We start from the raw sequence: 14,654 nt of genomic DNA, 5'->3' as shown, positions 1-14,654 counted from the left end.
GCCCTACATTTTTAATTAGTATGGTATCAAAATCAAATCTTAATCAAACATTATACAGAGGATGTATATAACATAAATGTTGATACATGAAACTATCAGTTATCATTTTCTAAATGCAGTTAATTCATGACGTCATTACAATGGGCTTATTCCGACAATTTTTACAAGCAAATGAAAATATTGTCATTTTCCTTTATATTTTTGAAGAACAGAGCGCAGGTCTGCTCATGTTCGATATCAACATATTCATATGTTCATAAAATCATACACATTACAGTTAAAAATGGCACTTACTCAAGTATGTGATCAAAAAACCGTTGCAAAACACCCATATTCTGCTCCAAAATATTAACCTATCGGAATATGACAATTTTCAAGACGTCACCTCTATATCATGACGTCGTTAGAGTAAAAACTTTTACAAACCTATATCAAATATGTTTCCAACTATCTTCAACCTTATTTTTAAAGATTTAATTTTAGGAGCAAAACAAGCATGATACATTATGAAGTCCTTTCATACATGCATGCATATAGTCATAAACAATAATATGTAAACGGTGTGACCGCTGCATCGAGCGCAGATTTAACATAAAGCAGTTTGATTTTTGTAGGACAAAATTTAAAATTTGAAACGCACACAGTAGGATCCGCCTCGTGTCTTACTCAAATCATTAGCCAAACTTTAACTAAATGTCGCGTGCTTAGTTTACATTATGACGTCATGTTTCAGACGTAAAACGTACACGTTTTGTCTTCGGAAATAGTCAAAGAGAGTTACGTTTGTCCGAACTTTTTTTTTAAATTTCTTCTTTCTTTGTTCATCAATTTAATTCTTACAACTGCCTCGATTATAAAACTGAATACTTAATTCAGTATCTAAGAGATCAGTTCCTTGATGTTAATGTTTTTATTTTCCATCTGATAGTTTGATAAGACATACATAGAACTAGTCGTGTTTCTAGATTGAAGCACTGTTGAAACTTATCTGTTGTCTTCTTTTATTTCTTTTAATTCACATTACCTTCTATTGAAACACTGGAACATTTAAATCGAGGTTAGGGGGCAAAAAACATCGATAAGTACCAGTCAATCAATGATCGAACTAACTTTTTAAAAACAAAATGGCTGCCAGTATGGCGGCGCCCAGGGCTGGAAGAAACTTTTTTTGGCCTTAGTACCCCTGATTCAACTTTCATGTTTCACTGATTTTCTTATATATACGTGTTACCATTAATTCTCGCTTCGCGAGGCGGGCTTCGCCCGCCTCTCGCTGCGCTCGGTATAAAAAATGCTTACAAACCCATTCGTACTTGATCTTATTTTTTCTATAAAGCATACTATGGTATTGTTGTGACAGTATATATTTGGCAATGATACTCACAAATATGAGTTATGAGTTGTTAAAAACCTCTAAAGTCTGACGGATAAAATTTACGTCCAACTCGGGCAAGGTACAGGTACAACTAAACTTTGTTTACAATGGATATATATTTATGTTCTTATTTTTGGAATTCTGAACCAGATGGTAATATTCACTACACTCCTCCCCATCATATTTAAAAGGACTGGTGTGTAAAACTTTAAAACATATGCATGTATTATTTCTAATAAATTACTAAGTAACACACTATTAGACAGTTGTTTACAATCAGACAATCCGACTGTAAATAAAGCACTCCAAAAGTAGGATGTTTCATATATGCAAAGATTAGATAAAAACAGATAACACTGTTATCAAGAGGCATAAAAATATTGGCCTTATTAAAAACTAATACATGTATCTAAAAGTAATGAACATTGATTGTTCAGTCCTAAAATATATTTGTTTAAGTTAAAACCCTACATTGGTTTGATTATTGTTATCCATTAGCAAACTACATTAAGTTCCAAGATCTTAATAAAATCAGACAATGATATCAGAGTATCCGACATCTTTGACTGCAGAACTTAAATCACATAAATTAATTTTAAGTATTTCCTGATAATTCATTAACATTGAGTCAAGATTGTATTCGTAAAGTTTAGATTTGTCCTTATACATGTATTTGCATCTTTGTTGTTTTGTTATACAATTTTCATTCTTGTATTTTCCTATCTGACACCTTCTATATGCCTGTCCTAACAACATTTAATTAAAGTTGCCATGATTTACCAACTTGGTTTTTGTCTGTCCTTAATTCAACCTCATCCTGGTGATTTTATTAAATTTCGACATTTAAATCTGGTATGTGGTCGTGGCTTTGGATCATTAATTCGAGCTGACGAATGGCCTATTTCCTCAGCTCGTGAAAGTTTAAATCTCCCTGAGACTTTGATGATGATTGCAGGGGGGGGGGGGGGGGTCTGCTTTGTGATGGTGATATAGATCTGGAAAATGTATTATATTGTACGCAGTACAGTTAAGGCGGTCAATAAAAATATGGGCAAATTTTTGTGATGAAAACACGTATACTTTAGTTAAACTGGCATGTCCTTTTTAAAATTAACAACAGTCACTCAAATGCAATATGTTTCTAAAATATATATATAACAGTACAATATTTTATGTTCATAGTGGTCACGTGATATGGCAGTCGCATGGTACAAACAGATGTATTTGTGGTTTTGAGGTCATTTAAAAAATTCAATATTGCAAGGGCATAATCATGTCAAAATTCACAACTGAATTATGAAATAACTTGATGTTATATCGTAGATTTTGAAAAACGGTGCGAAATTTTTAAGATAAGAATATTTGTTAGTAGAAACCGTAATTTATAATGCATATGTTGAATAATTTTGAAGGTCACAGGGTTAATTTCATTAAAAAATAATGAATTTGTAAGATTTTACAAGGATCGTTGAAGTTTTTAAGTTACATAGCATATTTCAAATTCACATGTAACAGTTTGTCGGGATCAGGTAAGTGTATGCCCTTGCAAATAAGTGATTTATTTAGGTACTCAGATTTTAGATATACGATATTTCATAAAAAACCGAGGTGGCTTCTTAATACGATGCATACTTTTAACAAAATGAAAATAAGACTATATAGGTAGCATTCTACTTATAATAATTTTAAACAAAATATTCATTTATGTAACGGGATGAGCGGAGGCTACTCCAAACAACAACAAGACATCTTAAATTTAACAAAATTTAATAACAAAAAAAATAAGAGAAAGAAAGAAAAGATAGAAATATAAACACTAAACCACACAAACACTCACACAACTTTCACTCAACAAGAAAAAAATATGATGTTTATACAAATGACCAAAAATAAATTAGAAGAGTGTCCGAATCTCCGGGGCTGTAGTCCTGGACCAACTACGGACAACCACAACTATAGTAGTTACGTCACCACAATCATCATCATCACCATCGTCAACATAATCAACGACACTATCGTCAACATCATCGCCTACAACACCATAATCATAAAAGACATCATCGTCATCACCATAATATCATCGTCGTCATCAACATGAACATCGCATCGTCATCGACTTCACCATGAACGACATCATCTACACCATCATCATCGACATGACCATCATCATCATCGTAGTCGTCGACATCACCATAACATCATCATCTTCTCAACATCAACAATATGACACTACAATAAGTGTACAAGTGACACCATAACACCATAATAAAAACAATATTGTATAATACATCATATAAGTATCTCACTGATAGTATCAAACTATGATAATGTATAAATAGTATTATATTAAAGGCAACATCTCAAAATATTGTAAGTATATGGTAACTAAGTTATTTGTTTACAGTTAACAATATGGCGTCTGAGACTTCCGGTGACGCACTTCCGCCCAAGTAGTTAAGTGGAAAAAGTGACAATAAATTGTAAAATAAAATAACGCATAGAAAATAGCCCTTTAAATCACCGTTTCTTTATACAGCAATAGCAAAAACTGTACTATAGAAAAAGACGAATTCCATTTAAACACTCTCGCTAAAGTCACACATCAGTGAACACACAGGTAACTCTACAGTGAACAATGGTCAAGGTGACTTTATAGGACGACTGCGTAATACTAATAAAAAGGCAAAAATTTACAAATAAACTACACCAAACTAAATAAATACTTACCACGGTCAGCTATCCGTGTCCGCGTCAAATGCTGAACTTGTGAAACTAAAACATGCCACACAGGCTTCTAACACGATACCCCCTTCACACACTAAGCACGTCTTTATTGCTGGACAGCTCGGCCGGGTATAACTTAGCGCCTATTGTTAGGGTCGGCCAAGCACGTTGCAAAGAATTATGGGAAAAATAAAATCGGGTGTGTTCGATATGAACAGTGATTGTCACACACCTCCCCCCTTAAAAAATTGTCCTGCAATTTCAAATAAACAATCACTGAATTTTGAAAATTCTCACATATTTACAATAAAACCTATACACATACCTGTACTGTCTACTATACATCTCACTGACGACTCAGGTAATCCGCACCCACATTGTCGCTTCCTTTGATCGCAATGATCCTAAAGCGGTATGGCTGAAGCTGCAAAGCCCAACGCATCAGTCTGGAGTTCTCTGTCTTTGCTTTGTTAAGGTAGGTCAGGGGTTGGTGATCAGTTTCAAGTAGAAACTCGCGTCCATAAAGGTACTGGTGGAACTTCTGTATTCCCCACACTACCGCCAAACACTCCTTCTCGATAATAGCGTATGCCTTTTCTCTTGGTTGAAGTTTCCTACTGGCGTACGCTACGGGTAGTTTCTCGTCATCCTCCATCTGTAACAGCACAGCACCTATCCCATCATCTGCAGCGTCCGTGCGTAAAATGAAGGTTTCATTAAATTCTGGCAACTTCAATATTGGCCTTTCTGATAACATGTGTTTCAATGTATCAAAAGCTCGTTGCTGACTTTCAGTCCAAATAACTTTATTTGGTTGGCCCTTCTTCGTAAGATCAGAAAGTGGAATGGCTATCGCAGAGAAATTCGGAATAAACTTTCTGTAGAATCCTGCTAAGCCTAGGAAGGCACGAACCTGTTTCTTGGTTTGTGGTATTGGCGCATTTCTGACTGCATCAATCTTGTCCTGTTCTGGTTCTAGACACTTGTTGCCCACCATATGTCCCAAACAGTCAATCTTGTCAAATCCGATGAAACATTTTGTCGGTCTGGCCGCAAGTCCCGCATCTCTGAGTCGTTCGAACACAGTCTTCAGTATGTGTAGATGTTCTTCAAAGGTATCTGTAAAAACAATGACATCATCGATAAAGTTTTCTACGCCGTTCATACCTTGAAGTAGTTTTCCCATCATACGACTAAATGTTGCCGGCGCGTTTACAAGACCAAACGGCATTGTCCTGAATTGGTACAATCCGGATGGTGTGGAAAAGGCTGTAAGCGGCTTACTCTCGTCAGCCATCGGTACTTGCCAGTATCCTTTGCTTAAGTCTATCTTTGACACAAACTTCTTTCCGGTCATTTTGGAAAATATGCTTTCTGGACTGGGCATTGGTTCTGCATCAAATACCGTAGCACAGTTCAGTCGTCTATTATCAATGCAAAATCGATTTGTTCCATCTTTCTTCCGAGCTATGACAACTGGAGCTGAATAAGGGGAAGATGATGGCTCAATCACATTCAACTGTAGCATTTTCTGAACTTCTTCTGTAATTGTTTTCTCTGTACTGAACGGAATTGGATATGGTTTCACACGCACAGGTTCAGACGATGTCACAACAATCTTATGCTCCACTAAGTTCGTCATTCCAGGTATATCCGTAAATACATCTGAGAACGAATCACACAGTGATTTAGCAGTTTCCAACTGATCTGGTGTTAGTCTGTCTGCAAACTTTATGTCCTTTGCTGTTTCGGTTTGAGTAACAGGTGGCATAAGAATAGAGTCCTGTTGTTCATCATCATCTAGGTCACTAAAGTCTATGAGTGAAATTGCACATGTTGACAAAACACCACAGTTCAATGTATCTCGTTCAACATACTTCTTAAGAAGATTTGCGTGGAAAGTTTTCAGCTTGCCTCCCAAATCGATCTTGTAGTTCATTTGTCCTATCGGTACTGCAGGTACTTTTCCTTTTGGAATAGTCCGCTGACACACGTCACATGATCTGCAAAACCGTCTAATGTCTGACTGAATTCCTGGCCAGTAAAATTCGGACACTACTCTGTCGGTTGTTTTCTTTGATCCCAGATGACCACCCATAAGCGTTTCATGTGCTATCTTCATAACGATAGTTCTGTATTTCCGGGGAACGATTAACTGTCGAAAAAGTTTTCCACTGGACACTTTGGGACTGCAAAATTCTCTGAACAACATTTGCTTCCGTTCACACATTTTTGAAAATCCGCCGTCACTGAAATGTTTAAGCTGTCCACTCTCAGCTAAGCTCCATAACTTTTTCAGTGTCTCGTCGTTTCGTTGTTCTTGTAAGATATCCTCCGGCGATACATCCCGTATTGCTTCCGGTACTTTCAATGGTTTGTATGGAGACTGTTTCTTTTTCAGTTGCGCACGCGTTTCAACAGCTGCTATGTTTTCAACGGAATGAATCCAGGCTGGATTTGGTTCATGTGGTTTCCTTACTCCACGAATATTACCAAGAAAAAGATCGTACGAAGGCGAATCAAAGCACCAAGCATCAACACTTCCGGTAAAGTAAGGAGTATCGACATCAATTCTAGCCACATCTGAATCAATAATACGACCGTCTGCTAACTTGCATCGTTGAGATGTCCCCGTTAGTTGATCATCGTTTACCAGTTTTCTACGAATAACGGCACCACTACAACCTGTGTCTCTTAGCACAGTCACTAGTTTATTGCCAACACATCCCTTCACAACTGGCATTTCCGTTTCACAGAAAGCAACCGAATCACCAACACACGGTAAGTTTCCATGTTTCTCGACGACACTCGCGGCTCCTTGGCGACCTCTACCGCGTCCTGGATATCCATGGTTCCCATTATTGTACGACCCACGTTGAAAATCACTAGGGTAAGTATGTTTCGGTGTTGTTTCTTGTTTCTCGCTCGAATTAAACGGCCTGTTATTCGGACTTTTGCGGAAGTTGCAGTTAAAGGCTTTATGTCCTTGTCGTCCGCACTCATAACACTTCACTGCATTTCCAGATTGGTTTTGTTGCACGGAATCTTTGTACGGCGGTTGTCTATCGGACTGCTGTCGTCTGTCAAAGAGCGGTTTTTGCGTAAGTGAAGAAGATGTCACTGTTCTGGCCTCAGCAAACTGGTCCGCGTATCGCGCCATGTCTTGGATCGAAGTAGGAATCCTCTCCTTTAGGAATAAGGCAAGTTCTTTCGAGCAACACAATAAAAACTGTTCACGTAAGAACAAGTCCTTCAGATCATCGAATGTCTTGTTAGTCTTAGACAGCTGAATCCACCGCTCAAGGTAACTGTCCAGTCTGGTAGAAAATTGCATAAAAGTTTCACTTCCGTCTGGTTTTGAAAATCGGAACTTCTTGCGGAAACCGTCCTCCGTCATGTCAAATCGTTTCAACAGGGCGTTCTTCAACTCGTTGAAATCAAGTGCTGTTTCGGGTGAGAGTCTTGCGAACACATCCAGTGCCTTTCCTTTGAGTAATGCGCTAAGATGAGTCCCCCACGTGTCTTTATTCCATTTCTGCGTTGTTGCGTATATCTCAAATCTTTGAATGTACGCGTCAATGTTGTCTTTCGAATCCTCAAACGGAGGAAGTTTTGGTCCTTTTATCACTTGAGAAGTTTCTTTCTCCTCTTTAGTCACAACACTCGGCTTCATGTGAGATCTCTCGAGTTGCAGTTTGTGATCAAGTTCCAGTTCTTCTAGTTTTTGCTGATGTCTCTTTTCTTCTATCAATCGGGCGTGCTCTCGCTCATCATGTTCTCTTGCGGCGCGCTCTTTCTCCATCTGTAGTTTGAAGTCGCGGTCTCTCTCCTCCTGTCTCTCGACTCTATGTTTCTCACGTTCGTCCCGCATTCTGGCCTGTTCGTCCTTCACGAATTGTTGAAGGTCTTCATCCTTCATCCCCATCTTGGTCCCCACTTCAAGTAGCTCCAGCATCTCCTTGACAGTAGACATGGTGCATTGACTGACAGACCAACTTACCTCAAAATTATCTCATAAAGGGACTAACTTCTCAACTTTTAACAATACAATCTGCCTAACGTAATGTACTCACCAAGGGAAAAGGAAACAACGACCTACACTTGCTCTTACATGTACTACAAAAGAGATCAAAAAAATGAAAAATAAAATAAACCTTGGCAACTGTTCACTTATAAAGATATCTTGTAGTATCTGGAGGAGTCAACTCATCCCACCGCTGCCACCAATTGTAACGGGATGAGCGGAGGCTACTCCAAACAACAACAAGACATCTTAAATTTAACAAAATTTAATAACAAAAAAAATAAGAGAAAGAAAGAAAAGATAGAAATATAAACACTAAACCACACAAACACTCACACAACTTTCACTCAACAAGAAAAAAATATGATGTTTATACAAATGACCAAAAATAAATTAGAAGAGTGTCCGAATCTCCGGGGCTGTAGTCCTGGACCAACTACGGACAACCACAACTATAGTAGTTACGTCACCACAATCATCATCATCACCATCGTCAACATAATCAACGACACTATCGTCAACATCATCGCCTACAACACCATAATCATAAAAGACATCATCGTCATCACCATAATATCATCGTCGTCATCAACATGAACATCGCATCGTCATCGACTTCACCATGAACGACATCATCTACACCATCATCATCAACATGACCATCATCATCATCGTAGTCGTCGACATCACCATAACATCATCATCTTCTCAACATCAACAATATGACACTACAATAAGTGTACAAGTGACACCATAACACCATAATAAAAACAATATTGTATAATACATCATATAAGTATCTCACTGATAGTATCAAACTATGATAATGTATAAATAGTATTATATTAAAGGCAACATCTCAAAATATTGTAAGTATATGGTAACCAAGTTATTTGTTTACAGTAAACAATATGGCGTCTGAGACTTCCGGTGACGCACTTCCGCCCAAGTAGTTAAGTGGAAAAAGTGACAATAAATTGTAAAATAAAATAACGCATAGAAAATAGCCCTTTAAATCACCGTTTCTTTATACAGCAATAGCAAAAACTGTACTATAGAAAAAGACGAATTCCATTTAAACATTCTCGCTAAAGTCACACATCAGTGAACACACAGGTAACTCTACAGTGAACAATGGTCAAGGTGACTTTATAGGACGACTGCGTAATACTAATAAAAAGGCAAAAATTTACAAATAAACTACACCAAACTAAATAAATACTTACCACGGTCAGCTATCCGTGTCCGCGTCAAATGCTGAACTTGTGAAACTAAAACATGCCACACAGGCTTCTAACACGATACCCCCTTCACACACTAAGCACGTCTTTATTGCTGGACAGCTCGGCCGGATATAACTTAGCGCCTATTGTTAGGGTCGGCCAAGCACGTTGCAAAGAATTATGGGAAAAATAAAATCGGGTGTGTTCGATATGAACAGTGATTGTCACAATTTATACTTTTCCGTTAATGTATGACATTTATTTTTCTTCGCTATAAAACTGCACGATAGCCTTCAATGATTTAACTTAATGCGTCATTTTGAAGCATATGACGTCGTATTTTGTAGTACAGCGAGAACGACGTCTCGCTTATTTTTCAGTGTGTACGATATAACGGACATCAAAATTGTAAGTAATAGCATTTGTTGTTTTTAATTAAAAGATTAGTATAAGTTAATTTTACTAATATATAGATTAATAAGTACTTTCGAGGTTTGTTATATACTGTGATGTCATAATGCACATTTCCCGTACTTTTTGTCTGAACGGAGTTTATTGACAGCCTTAACTGTGCTGCGTATTGAGCAGTTTCTCGCAAAATGCCCTATTTCTCCACACTTGAAACATTGACTTTCTCTTTTGGTATCTGTGATGAGTAGTATTTCATCGTTATATTCAAATGTGACTCTTCTGCAAGCTTCCTTTGGTTCCATGATCAATAATTGGTTCGTAATTGTGGTATTCATGTATTGAACTGCTTCGTCAAGTGTTTTAGGATCTTTATCAAGTGTAACTATTGCAGCTCTTCTTCCCATACAGCCCCTTAAGAATGCATCAATGGTAATAGTGCTTCTAAAAAAAACTCTGGACAGCTGTATGGGTAAGCCTCAGTGAATATTTCTTCTATCTTCTCCGTAAATTCTTCAAGAGTTTCATGTGTCTTCTGTTTGATCTCCTGAAGTTGATGTCTCATGATATGACACTGGTCACTCTTGTTTAGTATTTTCTCTTTCTGCTCTTCAAATCTGCCTAATTGATCATCTAACTGTCTAGCATATATTATTTCTTTAAGATCATTCTCTCTCCTTTCACCCATATCATGCACATAATCCACAATTGTATCTCTCTTTCCTCCTCTTTTGAACAACAGTGCTATTTCTTTTTCTTTTTAATCTATTGTACAGTCTCTTTCTTTCAATTCATCCTCCATTTCTCTTGAAACATTCTCTCTTTCTCTAATCATTTCTTCTTTCTCAATCAGCTATTTTTTCAACCTCTCAATCTGTTTCTTTCATGTTTACCTCAACAGGAGTAGCCATGATCTTGATCTTTTACTCATGTATACACCTACCTTGTACTGATCTTAATATACGTATGAACTAAATCATCAGACAATCCGACGTCAAGTTGTAGTTGATCTTAAACAACATGTAAGTGTACTCGAAAAAAAATATAAGAAAAGAAAACCAATAGGAAAAAAAATATCAAAATAAACAAGAACAATACTTTAATTGAAATGAATAAATATCTTCCTAGATCGAATTTGGAAGACAGAAAAAGAAATTAATTATGGCGCCAAAATGCACGAACTAATGTGCGGGTATCTAATCTGAAAAATAATCAGACATATACAAACACTTCTGACACCATTGTTGTGACGGTATATATTTGACAATGATGCTCACAAATATGAGTTATGAGTTGTTAAAAACCTCTAAAGTCTGACGAAAAAAATCTACGTCCAACTCGGGCAAGGTACAGGTAACAACTGAACTTTGTTTACAATGGATATATATTTATGTTGTTAGTTATGGAATTCCGAAGCCGATGGTAATATTCACTACAGTATGTTACCTAAAACAATTAATGTATCAAGATTGATCAAGTTAGCTGATAACCTGAAATGTACTTTTGTTATCAAATTAACATAGAAGACAGATCGGTCAATGCTTTTTGCACGTATCAGGATGCAGAATGCAACATTTCGTTCTAATTGTAAAAAAGTCAAATTTCAATTCCATGCAACCGACCACCAGTTGTGATACACACAAAATAGATTTGCCCCCCCCCCCCCACCCCCTCCCACTTTTTTGGGAGTAAGTAAAAACGGAAATGAAAATAAGGATATTAAAAGTAAGTAGACACCCACCCAACCACCCAACCACCCACACACACACACACACACACATACACACGGATTAGGATTTTCATGCTTTTAGGGAAGTTACCTTAATTTTTTGCCTGTCAAGATTTTTGGATAAGTCTGCCCAACCCCCCAATCCCCCACCCCCTAAACCCACACTTTTAAAAACGATGCTACGTGCCTGCAAATGTAAAGATTTTATGATTTTAGACCAGTTAGAGTTATCGTCACTGACAAGCGATACGCCTTTGGTTAGGGGTATTGCACAGTCCGTCCTGCATACGGCGTTAACACCGTGACTAGGTACGGACCCCTCCACACGTTACACAAACGATGAAACAATGCGACAAACCTATTGACATGCTTGACACTGAGACCTTGCGACGTAGGACGGATAATTTATATTTCGTTACAGATTGAGACCACTCAAGATGTCAAGGTCATTGGTACCTATGTGTACTATCATAACATAAATTAATTCTAAAGAAACGGGTTAAAGTACATGCGTTATATAGATAGCGTATAATCAAATTCATTCAAGGAAAAATGTGTAATTAAGTCCTATGATGAACCTGCCTACGCCAAGTCAGAAATATTAACATAATGCTGCTACTGACCACAGTGCGTTAGATCATTAGTATGCACTTTTAAGGACGAGGATGTTGTAGCGCAGTGTCCGTGCGTATAAAATGAGGATGCGGGAATCACAGGTCTCCAGTAGCTCTGTAAGCTGTCTTTCTGCCTCCTCTTTTTATGGATACAGGTAAGATAAATAATTACACTTGCGCGCATTCTCAAAACTAAAGTTAAAAGACTCATGGGGTTCAACTAAAAGAGATTTTTGTAATGGATATTAATGTTGATAAATTTTATTGCAATTAACATTTATATATATATATTTAAAATGTCATATTTAAATGTAATACTTTGAATAAAGAGTGGTCACCTGGAAGATGTCTTTTTGCCTCCTCTTTTTATTTCCGTTTCACTTGAATACTCTAGGATTTTCCTCTGATGGTAAAAATTGTTTTAAATTGTACGATATAATACAAATACTAATTTTTGATAAATGGATCTTCATTTAAATCGATATGGTTATATTGAGATTAAATAAAAAAAATCATTCACATTCAATAATACAGAAATACATTCATTCAATAATACAGAACATGTACTAACATGTATTTATCACAAAAAAAATATTCATTATTTGGAGTCAATAAATACAAGTATTAAAAATGAAATTCATATCAATACAATGGCAAACGCAAAGCAATATTTTCGGTGTTTTGTTTTTTCAACATTGGGATTTGATTTGTAATGGCTAAAAGAAAATACTGTAAACGTACTATATTTAGCGTGTAAGATATTTGGCGGAATGTAGTTTTACAACAAGTTAGCGTGGATTTGTTTTAGCGCATTTCTGAATGTACCTATATATCTACTTTTATGTTTTACATTTGGCGATGTACTTGATTAAGCAGACACTGTTTTCCGTCAAAAACGCTAAATAAAATACACAGCCAAATGTAATACATTTCATCATATGGTTATATTATTTTACGCACAGTGATTTTGCGCTGGCTGTGGCGCTGTTTCGTTGCACCACACACCAACCCTACCAAACTTCCCCCATGCATAAAACATACTGAAACGGCAACAGCGCCATGTTTAAGTGAAGCATATTCGTCATGACATTTGCGTGCCAGTTCATAGTGCGTAGGAATACAAGGTATACTGATAGTTGAGAGCATGTTGGTTTTAAGTGTTTTTGTGTCTTATATCGTTGAAAGAATTTACTGTTAATGTACTTTAGTATATCTTTGATAAAAGGAAGAAACAAATTGTCTCATATTGGATTTTGAGTCTGACATATTCATAATCATTTCATGCAGTCAATGATTTTCCTTAAATCAATGGTGGTTTCAACCAATTGATAAAAGAGGCGTCTAGATTTTAATCATGTCTGTTTCGGTCACTAAGGTTCGACCAATCAATAAACAAGGCATGTTGATATAAGTCCTGTTAATTACTTTAGAGCTATGAATAAACTTTACTTTCAGTAGAACTATAAAAAAAACTAAAGTTTCCGTAAGAAATCGAGGGAATCATACTTGATGCATATAAATATTGTCATATCAAACCCGTAAGCCATTATGTCCTTTCAGGCTTTTGATTTTGATATCTATTTATTTTTCAAGGTTTAAGATTATCTCTATATAATATGTATTATTCTTATACCCGTGTAAAACAGTTACTATATACCGGAAACTCCTCAGGTAGCTCAAAACGTTTTCAGAACATTTTATTCTGGTTGTAAGGTTGATTTCCAAGAACGTTTTCATAAAAACATTTTTAGAACGTTTCAAAAACATTTTAGTTTTGTTGTAAGGATGTTATAAGAAAACATTATCAATACAACATTTTAAAAACATTTATGTTTAGCTTTGATTATAATTTAAAAACATTATGAACAATATTATGGTTATTTAGCATAAAAAAAAACATTTTTAAAATATGTTATAAAAATGTTCTATTGATGATTTTTATAACACTGTCAACTAGAAATGCCTGACCAAAATTGCTTTCATTGTATTGGTATTTCAAATTTATATTTCTTTATCGTCAGAAAACTGCTTATCATACAGAATGAAATGTTATAAGACAGCATAATAAAACATTCCCCGGCAATGTTAATTGCAGAACGTTTTTAAAACATCTAAATAATCAAATTGTTTTTCTCTTTTAAATGCTAAAGATTGGCTTACCTCAGTTATGCATGCTACGGACAGAATCTTTTCTCATATACATCAGCTTGCGATAGTTTAAGTTCACGTCTTAGAATGTTGAAAGACTTAATTCTCCGCATACAACGTTCCAAATGAACTCTTGCCCTTGAGATGACTTTTGACTTTAGTAGCTCATTTGCGGTACGTTGTTGTCTGCTTGCACCCTTGAAATAAGGAATTTACTTATTTGATATCACAGGGGAGATCTTCTTCAATCATAAAGCCCCTGTCGACCATAACTTTTTGTCCTGGTATATTAAGGGAGTCAAGAAGGTCCAAGCTTTCCTGTGTGATCTGTTTGGCTGACGTTGTCTGACGGCTTTCCAGGATAAGCTTTAAAGATGTATGTCACAGCTCATATGGGAATGATCTCGAC

The 14,654-nt window shown here is 36.3% G+C and overlaps 3 protein-coding genes across 6 annotated transcripts in view; all 3 read right to left on the bottom strand.

Moving 5' to 3' along the window:
- Positions 1–14,654, bottom strand: part of LOC105340291 (uncharacterized) — a 754,579-nt gene that overhangs the window by 345,263 nt on the left and 394,662 nt on the right. The gene's annotated exons all lie outside the window — the stretch shown is intronic.
- The window catches only part of LOC105327281 (uncharacterized), a 347,963-nt gene that overhangs the window by 248,576 nt on the left and 84,733 nt on the right, over positions 1–14,654 (bottom strand). The window lies entirely within an intron of this gene.
- On the bottom strand, positions 3,126–9,491 carry LOC117682907 (uncharacterized). 4 transcript variants are annotated; one of them, XR_010708489.1, is made up of 3 exons: positions 9,350–9,491; positions 4,103–8,759; positions 3,126–3,604 (listed from the first exon to the last, which is right to left on the bottom strand). XR_010708489.1 is itself a non-coding variant. In XM_066068931.1 (3 exons), exon 2 carries the CDS (start codon positions 8,070–8,072, stop codon positions 4,446–4,448), a length of 3,627 nt encoding a protein of 1,208 aa, XP_065925003.1. In that variant the 5' UTR covers positions 8,073–8,759; positions 9,350–9,491; the 3' UTR covers positions 3,587–3,604; positions 4,425–4,445. The 4 variants fall into 4 exon arrangements, 2 of the variants coding, with proteins under 2 accessions (XP_065925003.1, XP_065925002.1); XR_010708490.1 differs by having other exon boundaries at positions 3,126–3,512; XM_066068931.1 differs by having other exon boundaries at positions 3,587–3,604; positions 4,425–8,759.

Source organism: Magallana gigas, chromosome 8 (genome assembly GCF_963853765.1).
Source record: "Magallana gigas chromosome 8, xbMagGiga1.1, whole genome shotgun sequence".
NCBI lineage: Eukaryota > Metazoa > Mollusca > Bivalvia > Ostreida > Ostreidae > Magallana > Magallana gigas.
The sequence above is the reverse complement of the archived record's forward strand: the minus strand, read 5'-3'. Positions and strand labels throughout refer to the sequence as shown.